Consider the following 20,786-nt stretch of genomic DNA (forward strand, 5'->3'; position numbering starts at 1 on the left):
TTAATAAATCATCGTGGCTATGGGTACGGTTCCCGTAACATGGTCACGATACGTAAACCCAATTCGGGTGTGCATTTCATGTGACCCGATCACAACTTCGAATAATAATAATAAATATGTTATAAATCACGGGTTTGTTTCACGTGGCACAGTTTGCAATGTGTACCCAAACAAACGAGTGCGCGACATCGCGACTTGTTCAAATTAATTTCATAAATATTAAAAGTAGTTAGAAAGTTAAAAATGCACAATAGGTTTCAAATATGTATAAATCAGATAATTAAGCCAATTATTAATAGTTAAGCGACCGTGCTAAAATCACGTAACTAGAGAATGCCTCACACCTTCTCCAGGGTTAACATAATTTCGTACCCGATCTTATGGTTTTCACAGACTTTAAACAGAGTCACTCGATTTGGGATTTAATATAAAACGGTGACTTGGGATACCATAAATTATTCCAAGTGGCGACTCTGAATAAATAAATAAATCCCATCTTGAATAATATCACTTAAATTGAAAAAAACTCCCTATCCCCTCAGGATAAAGGAGGCGTGACACTTTCTTTTTTTTACATATTTATCCCATATAATTCATACTTCTTTCTTATATAACCATTTAATATAAAGTTATTTTATACCTTTAATTTTGAATAATATAAATTATAAGTAAATATTATACGTCATACATATTAATGTATAATTCAAATAAAAATGAAATCATTGATAAGATATAATTAAATAAATATTACATTATGGTAAAATTTAATTTAATCTTTACATAAACATCAACTTACAAGATTAGTATATTGTTCCATAAATGCTCTATTAATGCATTATAAAGTAGAAAATGAGCATCTTTGTGCATTACAGTCGCTAATGTATTAAATATTTATTTTTATGATAATTAATGAACATTGTGTTGTTTATCAACAACACATTATATTTCAGATTTTGCACTTTTTATTTTTTTTGATGGTTACATATTTTTATACAATTATAACTTATAATAAAATTAACTTATAATTTTATATAAAAATAAAATATACGAAAATTAGTTTATAAAATTATACACCAAAAGTAAAATATAAATTAATATTATAAAGATATTACATAAAAACTATAAGTAATTAAAAAATTATAATATCTCAATAACTATATTTTCGCAACTTTTTAAAATACGAATAAATATAAGCAGTAGTCTAAAAGAGGAACATTTGCATAAATTAGCCTAGATCACAAGTACGGGACTTGGGCTTCCTAGATGTGGATGGCTTGTATGGATCGTGTGTTGAATCAGTCGGGAGATTATACTCAATAACCTTGAAAATGGATATTCTTAAATTTTTAACTCTGGCTTACTTTATGAGAAAAACCTTTAAAATATCAAAAGTTAAAAGTGTTGCCCTTGAACAAAACGAGGGACAACACCGATTAAACTTGAAATTCTACCCATGAATAAGCATGGTCAAAAAATAAGGATCACCCACTTCCAAGGCCATTCTTGTAAATCACCCTTTCTTATTGGACCAGTCTCTATAAGGAAAAATTGTCATCCTATGACAACACATAACATGAATTGGTAATTGTTTAGCATTATATTAGGCTTGGCAAAGATAGCCCCAAACAATTGGCATTATATAGCCAAACGCTAAAAAAACTACTCTCTTATGTATTCTTTCTCAAACATTTGGCTCCAAATCGTCTGCCCTCCCCCCCCCCCTCTTCGCCGCTCACTTCTCTTCTTGTTCGTTGCATCCCTCCCCCCTTCTCTCCTTGTATTTTTTCTTTTATCTCTTGTCTTTCGCTCTCATAGTTTAGCCAAAATTCTTGTAAATTATGCAAAAAAATGAGTGGGATGAAAAGGTAAGGTTGATCTCACATCAGAGAAAATCAGAAGCAAAAACTAAGAAAGAAAAAAAAATACATTTCAACTTTGTTTTTCTTCTCTTTTTTTTGGTTGGATTGAACGAGTGGGTGTGATTGAAATTGGTTGAAAATACCTAAACGAGGCTATATATAAAATTTGAGCAAGATTAGAAGTAATTTATACTGGTTTCAGGTAAAAAAAATCAGATCTAAAAATCCAACTGCGATATGTGTATATTACGTTGTATATCGTGTACATCGGTGTATATCATACACATGTTTTTAATGACGTCTATGTATATCACTTTGTATATCGTGTATACAAAAGTTTTTTATGGACGCCCGTGTATATCACATTATATATCGTATATATAACATAAATTTTCATGGATATATACAGATACACACAGACACACATGAGATATCACTGATGTACATAGAGATATACACATGTTACAATAGGGGATACACATGTCAAGTCGTCTTGAACTTGAGTTTTCAATCTGAAATGTGTTATACAAAGAAGGAAAATAAAATTTTAATAAATTTGTTTGATATACACATTATTATTATGTTATACACTGTGATATACAAATAATATAATTATTAATTATGATCGAAAAATAAATTTTTTTTATATAGCATGTTTAAGCAAGTTTTAAAATATAAAAATAATAAATAAAAAAATAATTAAAATATATTTCGAAGTTTTTTCCGATATTACCGAAGGAAATGGAACCTAATTTCTCGGACGATGGTTGCTATGAGAGAGATGATTTTAAATATTTTTTACTATTTTTAAGAAAAATAATTTTGATGGGGCTTATTTTTAGGATAATGATTGACCATTAGAAGAGAGATAACTTTAGGTTATTCTTCGTCAAAAAAAAAAAAAAGAATAACTTTAGAGCATACCATATGCCAAATCCTAAAACCTTAGTTTTTTCATGGCAATTATTGGACTAGTTGTCATGCCATGCCAAATCCCCCTCTCTATAAGTACTCTCACAGGCCCATCACAGCCCAACACATGCAACAACTTCATTCTACTGCAAATGTAACGAAGAGACCTTCCCTATAGCAGACCTTAAACCCTACTATGAAGCATTAAACCCCTAATTTGCCGCTTCTAATCTGCCAGAAATTCGCCGGAAATCGCCAAGCGCCACCAGAAATGGCGTCAATAGTATCAGAAACGGTTCCAAAATTCACCGCTGAAGCACTCAAATCCGCAGCTAAACAATCTGAACGTTGCCATATTGTTCCTCTCCGCCTTCGTAGAGCTATCAAAAAGTACCTCCGAGGTAAAGTTTCAACCCTTTTTATTTTTTATTTTTTATGCACGTTTGTTCAAACATTGATTTCACTAGGATGTGCCTGTTTAGAGTTTTTTTTGCTGAAATAGTCCCTCAATTATTACATTTCATACTCAAAATATCACCGTTGACATATTTATTCCTTCAAGCATGCAAAAGTTGAAATTGGCAAAAGGATTAATTTGTGAAACTCGGTGCATGTGCTTGTGGGAGGCAGCAGGTACCATGTGGAGTTAGTCCAGCTTGTGCCCGGACACCATGGTTGTAAAAAAAGATTAATTTGTGACAATGGTGGTTGCTTATTGGTTAGTCAAGTTCTTGCGTTAAGATTTAGAGCTTGGTATTCCCGGTACTAAGAGCTTGATAAGTGTTTGGTTTAACCTTCATTTTTGTCTAGAGTTGTACTGATTTTATTTTAATGTGGAGCGGATATAGAATTCATGCTGAGAATATCTGCGAATAACACGGGCTTAATAGGGATTTGTATTCCAGTGCTAATGAACACCATGTTAGTTGACCCTTTTGTTCTCTCTGAAATTATGGCATATAAGATATCAACGAATAAAAAAGTAGTAATTAGTAACACTCATCGGTTCCCTTCACATTAGCAGTCTACTATGTCATATTCAAGTCATTGCCAAGTACAACTATGTTTCTTTTGCTGCCATACCTTTTCTTGGTTTTGCATCAGCCACCACTTTTCATATGCTTCAAAAATTGATACCTTTTTGTGAACAGAATTTATGTTGTTTGAGTTTACTGTGATATTGTATGTCGAAGGAGATGAGAAAGCTTGATTTGGAATTGTGTGTATGTAAGGTAAGGGAATGAGACTCTCTTTCAGGACTTATAAGACTTTCAGGAGTTTGAAATTCTATTTGGGGTTGGCTCAATGAGACCCATTATGTAGCAGAGTTTAATCCCATAGGTGTGAAATCAAAAGTTCTCAATTTATGTTTAAAAAGATTTTTTTCTATCAGAGGTGATATTTCGAGGATAAAGTTAAATTAAGAGTGATACTTGTGGGATTATTTTAGGCCAAAACTGTGCCCTTTTCTTCACATCCTACAAATGGCCCCAAAGAAAGCGGAATGGATGAGATGACTTGTATAGCTGACCCTAACTAATTTGAGATTGAGGAATGGTTGAATGATTGATATGCTTTTATTTGCTCTCATCTTAAGTTTTATGCTTGGGTTGGGCCTATCATTGCGTAGTAAGAGGAGAACTCAAATGGTTAGAGATTGCGGGCATAGTTGATTAATGATTGAGTATATGTTTCTATTTCATCTCTCGCTAAAGTTTTGTGTTTGCGCTTGATCTACTTATGTAAGAGCTAGGATGCCCACCCCAACTAGTTTAGGATTGACATGCAGTTGATTGACTGATTGACATGCTTTTGTGTGATCTCACTCTAAAATTTTGTGTTTTGGCTGGGTATACTTATTGTGAAGCAGGAAGAGCCGGCCCCAACTAGTTTGGGGTTGCGGATAGTTGGTTGACTGATTGATGCAATTCTATTAGATCGCTCTCTAAAGTTGTGTTTCGGGTGGATCTAATTTATTGCAGAGCAAGAGGAGCTACATATGAAGAGAAAAGTGTTGAGGTTATCAGAATCATTCAGCCAAATAAAGGAAGTGAATTTGATGCTGCCAACCTCCACATCCAAGGAGCTCGTTGAAGATCCTCTGAAGTCTGTTGAATGTTCACAGCGGTGGAAAATTAAAAGCGCCTATGGTGACATTGGCCTCAAGTATAGGGAGGATGAAACAGTGGCCTATGTGGCGTCCCGTATGCCTGCTGTCTACTCTGCTCTTTATAGAGTGCTTAGTGAGGTAAACAAATATGATATCTCATTGAAATGATTTTTTACATTCCTATTTTGTCCTTTCAGATGAATTTTCCAAAATTTGAGTTTTGAAACATGAATATGAATTTGGTTGCGAAAAGTGATTGCTTTGATATGATTTTACTTTAGGTTCGTAGAAGATTGCCTGGGTTTTCACCAGCTAAGGTGTTGGATTTTGGGGCTGGGACTGGTTCTGCATTTTGGTGAGAAGAATATTGATATTGTATTTAGTTGATTTCTGCTGGTTAATTGTCATACCTATATGTTAATATCTGTTGACCCTTTGGTTTAATAAGTTGTTGAATTGTGTGGTTATGCAGGGCACTTAGAGAAGTGTGGCCACGGTCGTTGAATAGAATTAATTTGGTGGAGCCATCACAGTCCATGCAGCGTGCTGGACAGAGCCTTATAAAAGGTACATTCTGGTGTTCTATGGACTCCTTCAGATCTGGAAAAGTCTGATACTCTTAGGAAGCATTTTTTTGAATCCTAATTACTAGCTATTTACTGCCTCGTTGATCAGCTAGTTAATTTTTCTGAGTCACTGGCTTATGTGGAAGTATGTCTATTGTGCTGTTTTGATGTGAAAGTATATCAAATCTGTTCTTCAGACACAACGTAATACAATTCTATGTGTACATATTTTTATAAAGCTGATGCAACTTGTTCCAGCCTTGCAAATTGTCCTCTTATCAGAGTATAGAATTTGCCAACAAGAAGAAGATTTTGTATGCCTTGAGCTTTTGTCATGTTTATATGAAGGAGATTCGCTGAGATTCACAAGCCGCGACCTAAGATGTCATATCTTGGAGTCATTTGCTGTTATCCGTGGGACTTAATGTGCTGCTTGATATTGTGGCCTGTTACTGTTGTACAATAAAGGAATATCTAGACCTGTGGTTAAGGATTGCTTTCTTGTTTCTCTCTCTCTAGCAGTTTTGAGTGCTTTACTTTTCATGAGTGCGAACCTATAACCCCTTTACATATATTTTTATTACTATTCTACCGCTGTATTTAGAAAAGCTGATAAAGGTGGCAAAATATGTCCTGTAATTGCTGTAGGTCTTAAAAATTTGCCACTCATTCAAAGTTATGGAAGTATTCAAGCACTCTCTCAGGATGTCAAAAAGAGTGACAGACAACATGATCTTGTGATTGCTGTAAGTACAATTTTGTTGTGGTTTGCTCCTTAGATTTTGTGTAGGGGCTTCTCCAAATTATAATACTTTATTACTTCATCAAACTATGAAGTATTTCTTTAATGTGTTTAATCTTGTCATTGTTAAGAATATATGTTGTGCTCTGTTGCATCATGTTTTGATTATGGTGCTGATTAGTCTTAAATTTTGTTTGATTGAAGTCATATGTACTTGGAGAGATTCCATCTCTGAAGGACAGAATCACGGTTGTGCGGCAGCTCTGGGAACTGACAGGAGATGTTCTGGTAGGTTTTGAAGTCCATATTTCAGCAGTCCAAACCCCTTCCCCCATCCGCCTCCTATTCCCCCACCCACCCACCCCAAACAGAAAGCGGGAAGAGCCTGCTATTCCATTTCTCCTACAGACTTATTTTTCGTGCATCCAAGTGGCAGGCTTTTTCATCAAGCTTCAACAGTTAGTCGATTCATTATGTTTGTGTTATCTGAAGTTTCTGATGGTTTAGGGAAGTTCTTCTGATCTTCAAGTACTATATTATATGCTTTTCTTCAAAGTTTTCACATACTATTGATGTTTTTAGTTCTCAATTCACCAGTTCAAGTACTATCTGAAACTGATAACTTGATCAAGATCTTGGAATAAGATGATAATTAGTTTGTCTTCTCTCTGTATTAGAAAAAGATAAGAGGGGAAACCTCATTTACACGGCTGTAGTTCTACTAAATATCTCCTCCTTATCTCTCTATCAAAAATCTTCTTTTTGTAAGAGAAAAAGCTATTTCCTCTAACAATATACTGTTGAGCAGGTCTTGGTTGAACCAGGAACACCACAAGGATCTAATATTATATCTCAAATGCGATCTCACATTTTATGGATGGAGAAAAGGGTAAAATTCACTTTTTTGGTTTTTGCTTGGACGGCGGGGAGGGAGCTGGTTTATTCCAAGTTGGGATGTTTATTCTAAATGATCTTTTTCCCTTTGTTCTAAAATGGTAATTTCTAGAGAAGCCGCAAACTAGAAGATGCATCTGGCAAAGAATGTAAAGCATTGACGACACTAAAGAATGGGGCATATATAGTTGCACCAGTAAGCGTAAAGTTTGTAATGAAACTACCTGAATAGATTTGCACTACTTTTCTATCTCAATGAATTAGTTCTTTTGTTTGCAGTGTCCGCATGATGGACGTTGTCCTTTGGATAACACTGGAAAATATTGTCATTTTGTTCAACGCTTGCAGAGGACAACATCACAACGTGCCTACAAGGTTTGCCTCATATTCCTTTTCCCTACAAAATGTGCACTCTGAATTTGATGAAGTCTCCGTTTCCTGTGTAAGCTTGCATTTTCTTTTTCCCAATACATGGGTATTAATCATGTTTCTGATTCCGTTTCTTTCATGGTCTGTTAGCGGTCGAAAGGTGAGCCTCTACGTGGCTTTGAAGATGAAAAGTTTTGCTTTATCGCTTTTAGACGAGGACAACGGCCAAGGCAAGTTGTTCATCAAGAATACAACATGCCATTAGTTAAGTTGTTTTTAGCTTGTTATATCATCACAATTGTGAAATTTCATTGTTTTTGTTTCACTACCTTAAGCTAACCTTTAATTGAACTTATTGTTTCTTTCAATTAGGGAGCCTTGGCCACTGGATGGTATGAAGTTTGAGACTTTGAAGGAGCAGCATGCCAGAAGAAATCCAGAGGATTTAGAGATTGACTATGGTATTTGCTTATCAGTATTTTGATCTTTGATTTGCTTTGCCATCTAAAAATTTTTATATTTATCTAGAACCTGCTGTTAACACATTACAAAATAGTGACACTTTTCCTTTTATGTCAGAGGACCAGTTCATCTCAGAAGATGAGGATGTTCAAGATGAAGATCCAATCTCCTATGATTCCGATGTTACAGAAACAGACGCCATTACTGAAAATGATGATTGGGAGGAAGAAGGCGAAGAAACAGCCCATGCTAATCTTGGTAGTGGTTGGGGAAGAATCATATACAATCCTCTAAGAAGGGGCAAGCGGGTTGAGATGGACATTTGTCGATCAATGGATCGAGAAGGCACTGAAGGCTCGTTTGACCGAATTGTTATTACAAAGAGCAAAAACCCAACATTGCATCATCAGGCTCGAAGATCGGTCTGGGGTGACTTATGGCCCTTTTAGATTTCGTTAGAAAAATGGCCCTCGGGGCTTTGGTCAAGAAGTAAGAGCGCAACGCATCATGTCATGTGTGAATTATGCGCACGTAATGAGTCCAAACCCTGCCGAGCTCTACATGGAGATTCGGTCAAGACTCCATTTGATTTGGGATGTGTTGTTTATTATTAGGCTCATGTGATTATGTACTCCCTTGCCAAAAGAAGAATAGTTTTGTTACTATTTGAAAAGTGAATGATTTTTCAATTTACTAATTTAATGAGTTTTCATATTAGGTGACTTTTTGATAATTTGAGGAAATTGATTTTTTTTTCATAATAGGTATGGTATGACTAAAGTCATTTTTTTATGAAAAATATTTGCTAGAAATTATATTTTCCAATGTGAATTATTTTTTGGAAAAATAAACATTATAGATTATTAATAATATTAGTAAATCGTAGGATATTTGCACATAAATTTGTAAGATCTATTTACTTTTGATAAACATTTTTGTTTTGAAGTATTTGATCATGGAAAATAATTTTTGAAAATATTCTTTGTTTTACCATCACCCACAACCAAAAAATATAGACCTTTGTGAGTCATTATTTGGAGAGTAGCATGTACTTCACCTAGTATTATTATATCATACTCCCTTCGATTCATAATAAGTGATCCTTTGGTCTTTTGGCCTTTTTATTTTTGTTCAAAATAAGTGTTCTTTTATATAATTAAAATAAATTAATTTTACTTTTTAAAATTTGCCCTTATTTACATATATCAATCGGTCAAGTTAATAATACGTAGATTTTAAATAAGAATAATTTAGTTAAAATTCTTATTTATTTTTTAAGAATTACTAGTATTTTATCAAGGGGTCCGTCAAAGACAAGAAAACTCACTTATTATGTTTTTTCTTTGAACAAAAAGAAGCAAGAGTCTGTATCAAATTTAGAGGCAGGACAGTTTTTGGTCTCTTTCCTTGGATATATTTTGTTCCTTTGTACTTGAAGGTAAGCACCCTCCACTTTCAATCAAGAGGTTGTGAGTTCGAGTCACCCCAAGAGTAAGGTGAGGAGTTCTTGGAGGGAAGGATGCCGAGGGTCTATTGAAAACAGTCTCTCTACCCCAGGGTATGGGTAAGGTCTGCGTACACACTACTCTCCCCAGACCCCACTAATGAGATTATACTGGGTTGCTGCTGTTGTACTTTTCAAGGTAAGGAATGCACCAAAAAGGAAATTGATTTATCGAAGATATGAGCTCGCTAATTACAGTATGGGGGGTTCGGATTTCGGAATACAATCAAACCCCTTTATAACAATATCCTTATATAACAGCAATTCGCTATAACATCCACAAATATCTGAAACAAACGAGATTGTTATAGAGATGTTTGACTCTATATTTTTTAATTTTGCAGCTTATTTCAACCGAGGATTTCTTATCAAGTTACAAATCTATCCAAAAAAGAAAATCATCATGTTAAGAAACTAGAATTTTCTTCCTTTATTGTGTGTTATCTCGTTATTTTACTTCTGCTTACGGTCATATTATTTTTGAGTCGAGGGTCTATCAGAAGCAGTCTCTCTACCTTCACAATATAGGAATAAAGTCTGCGTATACACAGCCTTCCTCAAACCCCACTTGTAAAATTACATTGAATATATTGTTGATGTTATTGTGATCAAACTATCCAATTAATGACGGAAAAAATCAAGGAGCATTTTCTCTTGAACGTTACATGGCACGTATTTGAACACTTAGAACTCCAATATGAATATCGAATACTACAACTACAACAACAACAATAACAAATTCAGTATGATCCCACAGATGGAGTTTGGAGAGCGTAGTGTGTACGTAGACCTTATCCCTACCTGAAGAGGTAGAAAAGCTATTTTCGATAGACTCTCGGCTCAAGAAAAGGTGGCAAGGAAGAAGAAGAAGAAGAAGAAGAAGAAGAAGAAGAAAGAGGGGTAAGAAAGAAAGAAAAGGGAGACAAAAGACAATAAGGAAAAAGGGGAGAAAAAGTAGCATCAAATAGTAACAATGAGAGAACAACAATTTTCAATAAAATGGGAAAAAAAAAAGTAACATCAAATAGTAACAATCGCGGAGCAACAATTTCCAGTAGCAATTTTCAGAAAGAAAAAAAAAAAACAAAAGGACATGGTAGCTAAGTACCAGAAACAATAACAAACTAAAGGAAAGTATTTTTCAACCAACAAGAATACTACTAGTACTACTGGTAAATCTATGAAAAAATCATAACTATCCGTCAACCCATCACCTTAATCCTCGTCCTTCACACATTCTTATCACCGGACGGAAAGAAAACATTAAGGTAAAAAGATAATCACAACTCTTTTGTGTGGTACAGTATGCAGCCTTTTACCGTATGATATCGATTTATTCCGTATGAACACATTAGTTTTGTCTATTCCTTTTAAGTTTTAGGAACATCTTGATATTTGAATCAAATTGAGTTAAAGAGCTGATCTTTTACTGTTTTAACCATAAAGTGATTTCCAATGATTTGTGGTCACTGTTGTCCAGTTAACTATGTGGAAAATAATTATCAAAAACTTGACATTTATATTTAAGGTAAAAGTGAAAAAAAAGTCTTCTGAATTCTTTTTCTTTTGTTTACGAGGACCTAAAATCCAAAAATTGCAGAGAGGCTGCTTATATTGTGTCTGCTTTTATATTTATGCACGTTTTCTTAACACTTCTTTCGCTTCTATTATTGCTTAGCTCGAATTAAATAATTACAAATATTTGTCAATAACTCAATGGTAAACTTCTACCCCACATGCTTAGAGCCCGTTTGGAAAATTTTACTTTTTTTCGAAAATTTTACATTTTTTTTCTAAATCAGTTTTTGGCCATAAATTTTCAAATTTTCACTTGAAGATGAATATTGAATTTTTTCGAAAATTTGAAAAACTCCAAAAAGCTATTTTTCAAAATTTTCACTTAAATCACTCACAAAACTTAAAAAACAATCCAAAATTATATTCATATCCAAACACAACTCTAGTTTTCAAATAACATTTTCACTTGAAAAAATGTTTCACTTTTTTTCCTGAATTTTACAATTCTTACGTCCATACGCCCACTTAATATCTTTGGTCCTTCAGTTTTTTTTTTTTGGAGTACTTATTTACTATCCTGTGTGTCACTATTTTTTGGAAATTACACTTTAATATGTGTCCCACTGGCCTAGAAACTTTAAGATGTGGTTGAAGTTGTCTTAAAACTATGTCACTTAAATATTTTTCTATAAATAGTTAGTTATTTGAAAAATAAGACAATCAACATCTTATAATAGGTTACTCCTTCCGTTCACTTTTACTTGGCAGGTATATTAAAAATAAATTTTATTTTTACTTGTCACTTTACTCATATTAAGAAAAGATAATTTTTTTCCTGTTTTACCCTTAATTCATTAACCAACATTTCTTGAATAAATAATGTTCAATTATAGTTTTCCAATGCTCAATATTGAAATTAGAGAGAACTCTTCATTATCCTCTTCATTAAACACAAAAGTCTACTAAAGTCAACTTTTATTCTCTTGTTCTTTGGAGTATTTCTTTTTTCAGATTTTTTTAAAAACTCTCTAGTTAGTCCAAAAAAATCTGTGCACATCTATTTGGTCTAATGAGATTTGATGATTATGCCTTGTATCTATTCTTGTTTGAACTCTCATTACAGTGAAGCATGTTTTATAGAGTAATGTTTTGGTGGGAAAATTTTAATTTCATATACTCCAAAAATTAAAATAATGTTTGCCTCCAAAAAAATTGGGTGAAGGATTTTCTGAATGGTTTGGCTCCTAAATTTACTCAATCGTTTGGCTAAAAAAGAATAAGAAATTCAGGCTTTTTGACTAACGAGATGGTCAAATGGATGTATAAAATGTTGATATCTATAAAAATTAAATGTACTTGGAACTTCATAGTGGCTCTTATAAATACGCAGTGAATTTAGGTTCAATTATTGAGTACAAATTAATAGGATTATTGTGATAAAATTATCATGTCAATCATTGTTTCTTAAGGGGCGTGAAAAGTCAAAATCTGCCAAGTAAAAATGAACGGAGCAAGTAAATTATAATGATAAATTAAAAGCTTTTACATCAAGGGTGTGTTAGGTATAACGCAAGAAAATATTTTCTTGAAAAACAAATAGTAATCTTATTCATTTTTCGGTGTTTGGTACGCAAATTAAGAAAAATAACTTTCAAGAGTATTCATAAATAATTTTGATACAATAAACATGAACCCATAAACTTTCGAACCAACAACCTTCCGAACCCACAAATTTCATAAATTTCTGAACCACTAGACTTTCGAAACCGCGAAATTTCGAACCCGTAAACTTTATAATTTCTAAACCCGTAAATTTCTCAACACATAAACCTCTGAACTCATAATTTTGGAAGTTGTAAAATTTCGAACCTGTAGACCGAAAGATGAATAAACTAAAACTGAAAATATATATAAAAAAAAGATATTTTTTTTCCGCGTGGGGATTGCAGAAAAACGAAAAAACAGAAATTTAAAATGACAAAAAAAAGTTAAGAAAAAAACCTTTTTTTGTGCGGTGGGGTGAGGGCAGCGGGTTGGAGGAGGGTGGTGGTGGTGGGGGGTGGGGGTGGGATGGGGGTGGTGCAGAAAAACGAAAAAATAGAAATTTGAAAAATCCAAGATTTTTTTTTTTTGTGCGGGATGGGAGTAAGTGGTGCAGAAAAACAAAAAAATAGCATTTTTTTTTTAAAAAAGAAGCCTTTTCGGAGAGGGGTGGGGTGAGGGTGAGGGTGTGAGGTGGGTTGGTAAGGGTGGAGAATAGGGTGGGGAAGGTTGAGAAGGAGTTTTGGAAAATGTTTTCCATTCTCTTGATAAGGAAATTTTTTTTCTCTAATCGAAGGAAAATGAGTTCACAAACAAAATACTTTTCAAAACATTTAAGCCAACAAAACATGAAAAAATAAGAAAATATTTCTTCGTACCAAACACACCCTAAATGAAGAGCTTTTGACGCATAAAAAGCAAGAATATAAGGAACAGGTAATTGAGGCAAAGCCACGTGTCATTGATCTCATTTAATTTTTGTACACACAACAAAATTGAACCAAAGACTAGAAAATAACTGCTTCAGTAGAAACTAAACTAATCTACATGAGCGGAAATCTGGATTAGTCGGACCAATAACTTCCTGAACCTACATTAACACTGATCAGAGACATTTACAGGGGAAATTTTGCTCCTTTTGATGATCATCTTGAAGGTAACAATTTTCAGAAAGAAGTAAAAGATATTCTTCATATACTTTCTCCAACATGCTCTCATTCATTAGCATTGAATGTTTGTTTGAAATGCAGCTGTTTTCTTGAATAAGAAATTCATCTAAATTTTCATCCCCTTCAAGTAATTTACCAAAATTTAAGTCCCTTGGAAAGAATGAAACTTCTTCTAATTTCACCTCTTTTTCCTTGTTTTCAACATCAGCTTCTTCAAAATTACTATTTGAGGAACAAGTAGTACTCAATGTAACATTTTCAAAACTATTGTTCCTTGAAAGTACCTCAGAAGAAATCCTGATGGGTTTTGGGGTAAACACTTGAATTTTCTCAACTTGTACAATTTGACCCTCATTGTTTTTGTTGTTGCTCTTTTTGCCTTGTTTTTTTCTTGATTTCTCTTGTTGGGGTCCTTTTCTTGATTCCTTTTTGGAACATTTGGAGAAATTTTTGTGGGGTTTTCGTTCAATTCCAGCACTTTTGAGCTTCTTGATTAAATGGGTGTTCCAATAATTTTTGATTTCATTATCTGTTCGACCTGGTAATCTTCCAGCAATTAGTGACCAACGATTACCCAAAAGAGAATGTAGTCTCACTATAAGATCTTCTTCATCTTGAGTGAAGTTTCCTCTTTTAATCCCTGGTCTTAAATAGTTCATCCATCTTAGTCTGCAACTTTTTCCACACCTAAGTAGTCCTGCGTTTTTTCCCCCATATTTATACAAAATTAATAATTCGTCACTAACGAGCAAGAAAACGGATACAATGACCGCCGAGGGCAAGTCTAGAGGTGATAAAATCGATTCACTTTATAGTAACTTGTCCAACTCGCCCAAGTTTAAATAGATTGAGTTATGAACTATTTGTTAACTTAACTCAACGAGTTGAACCCGAAATAACATCAAATTATTGGATCAAAACAAGTCCAAAATGTAACTCCAACTCAAACATACAAAATCTAATTTGGCAATTGAAAATTATGTAAAATTGAAAGGAGTTTATAAGCAATAATTACAACAAAAAACTTGATTTTTTTTCCTAGCAAGCAATATAAGAAGAAAGAGAGAGGAGGTTGGAATTTGAATCATGTTAGGCGGGTTGGATTTTTATGTATTATTTAAACTCAAAGAAACTTTGACAAAAATAGTCACGTGTCACGACCCCTTTACTATTTTGACTCAATCGAGGTTTGAACCAACTCGTCCATTTGTCACCTCAAACCATAACGATAAGAAACAAGAAAAAAATGAAAAAAAATACACACATAATAGAAACCATGAAATGGAGTATTAGCAAAGTTTTTTACCAGCATTCTTAGGCAAAGATCTCCATTGTCCTTCACCATTTTCCTTGATATAATTAGTAAGTAACGAATCTTCTTTAGAAGACCATGGACCTTTTCGTAATCCTTCTTTTGCACAACATGGTTTTCTTCCCATTTCTTAATTTCTTCTTATTTTAGTAAATTTTCAGAGTTTTTAGTAAAGAAGAAAACAGAGAGAACTAAGAAGAAGTGAAGATGAGGTTAAGGGAAAAAGGTGGTGGTCTTTTTGAAGCCACGAGGTTGAAATTTACAAGGCATTAATTAATATAATAATAATAATAATAATAATAATAATAATGTTGAGAGAAAAATAATTTAAAGTAAAGGACATTCAGATCTAGTTGTTCCTTATTTAATGGGGAATGAGTTGATTGGTTTGTTATTTATAAATTTTGTATTACCCCATGTGCATGTTTTTCGTGGATCTAATTCTGAAAAGTCATGAAAACTCAGATTCATTATCATGTCGTACACTTTAATTTGTTTTTATAGAGAGCCAATCACGTTGTATAGCCAGGATAGGGTCCAAATTAAGATTGTTTTGTTTCTCAAATTTTCATAGAAATAATTTATGGTCGCAGAAGTCGGATCAAGAATTTGAAAGTGGCGGAGGTATCACTGTCGAATAAAATTTTGAACAAATGATGGAGTGAAAATTGAATCAACTCATAACACTAACAATCATAACATGTCTATGAAAATCGATCAATACAACTGACTAATTTTTGAGTCTTAAGATGCCAATCAAATATGTACATGTTATTTAAGATATATATATATATATATATATATAATAACCCCCTACCCAAAGGATAGTTCAGCCTTTGGTTGCAGTCAAACATTTTCTTTTGGAAGCACAATATAATCCGAGCCTATATTACAAATCATAAGTTTAATGATCATCGGTGAAATTAACCAGAATTTTAAATTATGTTTAGACATGTAATTCTCACTAATTATAAAAATTCTCATATGTTCAAGAATCACTCTCGCGTTTCACAAATTAATAATCAATTCACTCGTAAATGTTAAAGTTCGTCTATGTTTATCTAATTCTTTTTCCTTTTTCATGTCAAGTGAGTAAAAAACTAACATGTTGTGTTTTCATTATTTAAATGATAAAATTCCTTTTAGAAAGACGTATTGACAAATTACAGAAATTCATCCCCGAAGACAACCCGTAGTGTGGCACACATGTCAATTTAACTTAAGTTAGAGTAGTACTATATTTTTTCAGATCCAATGATACATTTTGAATTTTGGGAGTACAAGAGTTTTTTTTATATTATAACTTATAATACTTTTTATATAATTTTTAATTATATAGATTTAATTTTAAAAACTCATTGTCATAAAAAACTAAAAAAGTAATGAATGATGTCGTATTTTTCATTTATTAAGATGCGGTACTCTTGGTCCACCTTTGATTGTTAAGGTGTGTCTACGACAGAAAAATATTCTAATTTAGCAATATAATATATTCCTACTTAATATATTTAAAAATTGAAACTCCCACATGGGAAAAAATTAAAAAGAATAACAGCTCAATCCGAAATGTCTAGGTCTTTTTCGAGGGCGGATCAATCTAGCTCACGGACACTGCTTCATCATAAATTTTATTACATAAGCATATACAGATAGTAAGTAAAATAAAAATGTTAAAATAAATATAAAAATTGATACCACTTGTCATTATAATAATTTATTTATTTATTTTAAAATGTTAACAATACAGTTTATGAAAAATCAGGTATTACATAACTCTTTTAACCTAGTCCCCTGTTTGCTTCTTGACTCTGTTTTGTGGCCCTGTTTGGGGACAGACAAAATTAGTAGTACTACAATGTAGACGTGCCAATGGATCCACTCCACTTAAACGACATTATTAAATTTTCGAGAAAATAAAGAACATTTCAGTAGGAAATTTTTTAATTTATTTTCTTCAGATTAATTAGGTCGATATATTTCAAACATCAATAATTAGGTTAAAAAAGTTTTCAGAGGTTTATGTGCAGATACCAAGTGAAATTATCACAGGTTATGGTAGAATGGTAAATAATTTTTTATCTTTAACAAGAGGTCTCGAGTTCAAGCTTTAGTATGTAATCGTCTTTGGTAGAAAATTCTTACTTTTATAAAAAGGAATTTTTCAGTGCAAATTCGAATTAATCGGCGTAAATATCGGAGACTAAATGAGAAGAAGAATAAAAAAATAAATACCAAATGGAGCCATGATGACACATTATGGACTAACAAAAGTGTGTACTAGGTCAGGGATTTGTGGCATAATATATATATATATTATTTATTTATTTATATTTGAATCTTTAGATCCAGACTAAGAGATTATTGGAAAACATGTAGTGACGAATAAATATACCAATTAGAATCATTATGATGAGTGGTGAGTCTGGTGATTATATATCGTTTTCTAATTTAATTCTGTTTTCTTTGTTTTTCTTTTTGGATTTTGTTGTTCTCGTATTTTTCTGAAAGCACCAAAGTTAAAGTATAATTCTTTTCTCATAGAAAGATATTATATATTTTTCTTTTCAGCCGCCCTAACGTGGGTGTTCACGTTTCTTACATAAAATTAATACTTAATTCCTAGGTCTCAACTTGTATACATTTTTCACATTTTAGATCATCTTTAAGTATTTAACACCACAATAATATTGTTATAGATAATTATCTCAATCTTAAAGAATTCAAGTTCATTTAACTCAATTAACTTTAATTTTTAAAGAGAAGTTTCTATAAGTGGCAGAGCCATATATATTTCAAACGGCGTCAACCGATACCTCTTCGATGGAATATCACACTGTGTAATAAGGTAATTTTTTTGTGTGTGTATACATACTACATATTGACACCCCTTGGTCTCTTTGTGAGTTTATTTCTATATATTTTACCCCCTTAGTGAAAATATTTGTTCCGCCACTTATTTCTACAATAAATAACTTTGAGTTTGAACTATACATATAATATAGTAATAGACAAGTCAAAATAACATTTTGAAGTACGTGTTAAATTAAATTAAGTTGTATAAAATGAACAATAGAAGTTTTATATTTTATAAAACTCAAAAATAAGTTTGGATCCATTAGGTTTTTTCGAATACAGTTTTTCCCTTAATTTCTTTGCCTAGAAAACATACCAACATCGAGTTCTAAAATAGAAAATAAGTTTGATTCTCTGAGATTTCTTAAATTTACAAATATGAAAATATTTTTGCTAATTAAACAAGAAGCCAATGTCAGAGGGTCTCAGAAAGTCGTTCGAACAATGCTAATATTCGATTTTAAAGACTGGTTTTATAGAGATCTAATCGTGTGAGCGCGGTAATTTTAATTATTAAATGGTCATTTAAAAAAAATATAATATTTTGTGGGAGAATAAAGTTAAGTACTAGTATTAGTTAATAAGTCGAGCAAGAAATTGAAAGGAATTCTTGGCAGCCTAAACAAAGAAAATTTATGTTACTTCAATCATATTAATGAGATTTTTTCATTCCTATACACTATATGAAACTTTATTATCAAAAATATTCATGTTTATTTAATTACCCGGCCTGAACACGTTTTGTCTACAAATTCTATACAACAACAACAATAACAACAACAACAACCCACAGTATAATCTCACTAGTGGGGTCTGGGGAGGGGTAGTGTGTACGCAGACCTTACCCCTATCATGAGGTAGAGAGGCTGTTTCCAATAGAAACTCGGCATACTTCCCTCCAAGAACTCCCCACCTTGCTCTTGGGGTGACTCGAGCTCACAACCTCTTGGTTGGAAGTGGAGGTTGCTTACCATCAGAGCAACCCCTCTTGTCTACAAATTCTATACAATTATTTAAACTAAAATCCTTTATGCAGTAGCATTCCTTTTTTAGAAACGGGATTTTGGGATAGCGTAGGATTCTACCGAGATTTTTGCAACACAATAATTGCAATGAATTAAGCCTGCAATTAAGCCATTTTTCTCACTATTTCGATACTCTGCTTTTCTCTATCTAATCTGGTTTTACAACCATAAGCGAAACAATTATCTACAATTGTACTGAATTCCGCGAAATAATATCGAAAATAGCTATTATGCTTCAGCTAAATGGTAATTGGGATAGCTTTGAGAGATACAAAGATTTTAATGTCGACGTAATTGTAGTCAGCGAAGATTCAAATTATAGTCAATTGAATTCTGCAATCGCAGAGCATCCAATGATCGATACATCAGAAAAAATCATCGAAATCAAATACATTGTCAACGAACATTGTCCTCCAATGGAAATTCAGAACGATATGAGAGTTCGAGTATACATGGAGACGAAAAAGGAAAACAAAAGTTTAGGAATGTATCCATTATGTATAACAGTGCGTGATTTCGATTTGGAATGCAATTTCTCTAATTCGAACACAATTGCAGGTTTGCTCTGTTATATAAGTGGTGATGTTTGTTTATATTTCATGCGTTCTACACTTTTTCTACAATATTGCTACAAAAAACTACATAACAAGTGTTGTTCAACTGTTATGAATATAGAAGTATTGAATTTCACGTGTTCTATAATTTTACTACAAACTATCTATAATATATGTCAGAACTGCAGTTAGCTTTAATTGATTATAGGTTCATCTGGAACACTGAAGTTGATTTATATGCCAACATCTCCGACGATAGTAGAATATGAAAGTATCATCATAACAGAACATACGCCAAGTGTTATTGAAGTAGGCCAAGTATACAAAGACAAGTAAATAATTGCCAGTGCAATAAAGCACTATTCTGTCATGAATAAGTTCCAATTTAGGGTGAAAAAGTCTAGTGCTAGAAGGTAGGAACAGTTCAATGGTCAAAAATTATATCTTATTTAATTTGTAGTTTATTTGTATTTTTTTTGTATAGTTTGTAATATAATTGTATACAAACTGTAGATAATTTATAGTTTTTTTGTATATAAATTGTTAAATATAAGATTTTTATGCTTAAACAACCTATTATTTTTTAGCTATATTTTTCATAACATTCTTTAAATTATTTTTATTCTGTAGCTACTACCTGGTATGTGTTGGGGATAATTGTACATGGCACTTCAAGTCCACAGCATAAATGATTCAGCATTGTTCAAGATTCGAAAATTCAACAGCTTGCACACATGCTCTTTGATGGACAATACATACATATAACGCAAACCTACCGCCATGGTAGTTGGTAGCATGATTATACTAAAATATGCGGATCCTAAGACAATTTACATATCAAAAGACATACAAATTGATATATTGTCTGAACACGACGTGAACTTAACATACATGCAGCTTGGAGAGTAAAGGAAAGGCTTTGAAATTTTTGAGAGGTCATCCTGCTGACTCCTATAGTCGATTGCCTAGTTATTTGTATATTCTGGAGAAGACTTATCCGGGGTCGATAGTTAAATTGCAGAAGACTAACGATGACTGTTTTTTGTACGCATTTGTTGCACTTAGTACGTCAATCAAGGGGTGGAAATATTGTAGGCCAGTTGTAGTAGTTGATGTGACCTTCTTGAAGTCGGCATACATGGGAATAATGCTAACAACTAGCACAATTGATGCAACATGTATTGTAGATTTATTGTAAAAATATTATTGTAAATTTATTTTTTGTATGTATTTTTTTTCTCTACAGTTTTATTATGAAAATTAAATTTTTTTTTTGCCACATATGATAGGTAGCATATTACCACTGGCATACACTGTTGTTGATTCAGAAAATGACGCATCATGGAAGTGATTTTTTGAGAAATTCAAACATGCATATGGTGAAAAATCAAATAT

The 20,786-nt window shown here is 32.7% G+C and overlaps 2 protein-coding genes across 3 annotated transcripts; one reads left to right on the plus strand and one right to left on the minus strand.

Moving 5' to 3' along the window:
* Positions 1–2,892: 2,892 nt before the first annotated feature.
* LOC107776666 (rsm22-cox11 tandem protein 2, mitochondrial) lies at positions 2,893–8,611 on the plus strand. Of its 2 annotated transcripts, none has more exons than XM_075243997.1 (12): positions 2,893–3,172; positions 4,754–5,019; positions 5,163–5,236; positions 5,354–5,448; positions 6,096–6,193; positions 6,394–6,477; positions 6,998–7,078; positions 7,196–7,279; positions 7,363–7,458; positions 7,603–7,721; positions 7,825–7,913; positions 8,032–8,611. In XM_075243997.1, the coding sequence occupies exons 1-12, from the start codon at positions 3,043–3,045 to the stop codon at positions 8,361–8,363; spliced, it is 1,548 nt and encodes a 515-aa protein (XP_075100098.1). In that variant the 5' UTR covers positions 2,893–3,042; the 3' UTR covers positions 8,364–8,611. The 2 variants fall into 2 exon arrangements, with proteins under 2 accessions (XP_075100098.1, XP_075100099.1); XM_075243998.1 differs by having other exon boundaries at positions 7,603–7,686; positions 7,829–7,913.
* Positions 8,612–13,418: 4,807 nt separating this feature from the next.
* On the minus strand, positions 13,419–15,200 carry LOC107766557 (uncharacterized). The gene is made up of 2 exons (XM_016585351.2): positions 14,954–15,200; positions 13,419–14,344 (listed from the first exon to the last, which is right to left on the minus strand). The coding sequence occupies exons 1-2, from the start codon at positions 15,084–15,086 to the stop codon at positions 13,584–13,586; spliced, it is 894 nt and encodes a 297-aa protein (XP_016440837.2). The 5' UTR covers positions 15,087–15,200; the 3' UTR covers positions 13,419–13,583.
* Positions 15,201–20,786: the final 5,586 nt, after the last annotated feature.

Source organism: Nicotiana tabacum, chromosome 22, assembly GCF_000715075.1.
Source record: "Nicotiana tabacum cultivar K326 chromosome 22, ASM71507v2, whole genome shotgun sequence".
In the NCBI taxonomy this organism is placed as follows: domain Eukaryota; kingdom Viridiplantae; phylum Streptophyta; class Magnoliopsida; order Solanales; family Solanaceae; genus Nicotiana; species Nicotiana tabacum.

Excerpts from the sequence above, each read along its gene's own strand:
- LOC107776666 (XM_075243997.1), top strand. The coding sequence starts at position 3,043 with ATGGCGTCAATAGTATCAGAAACGGTTCCAAAATTCACCGCTGAAGCA. Across the intron at positions 5,449-6,095 it reads TGGACAGAGCCTTATAAAAG|GTCTTAAAAATTTGCCACTC; the intron begins GTACATTCTGGT and ends TAATTGCTGTAG. Across the intron at positions 7,079-7,195 it reads TTTTATGGATGGAGAAAAGG|AGAAGCCGCAAACTAGAAGA; the intron begins GTAAAATTCACT and ends GGTAATTTCTAG.
- LOC107766557 (XM_016585351.2), bottom strand. The coding sequence starts at position 15,086 with ATGGGAAGAAAACCATGTTGTGCAAAAGAAGGATTACGAAAAGGTCCA. Across the intron at positions 14,345-14,953 it reads ATCTTTGCCTAAGAATGCTG|GACTACTTAGGTGTGGAAAA; the intron begins GTAAAAAACTTT and ends GAAAAAACGCAG.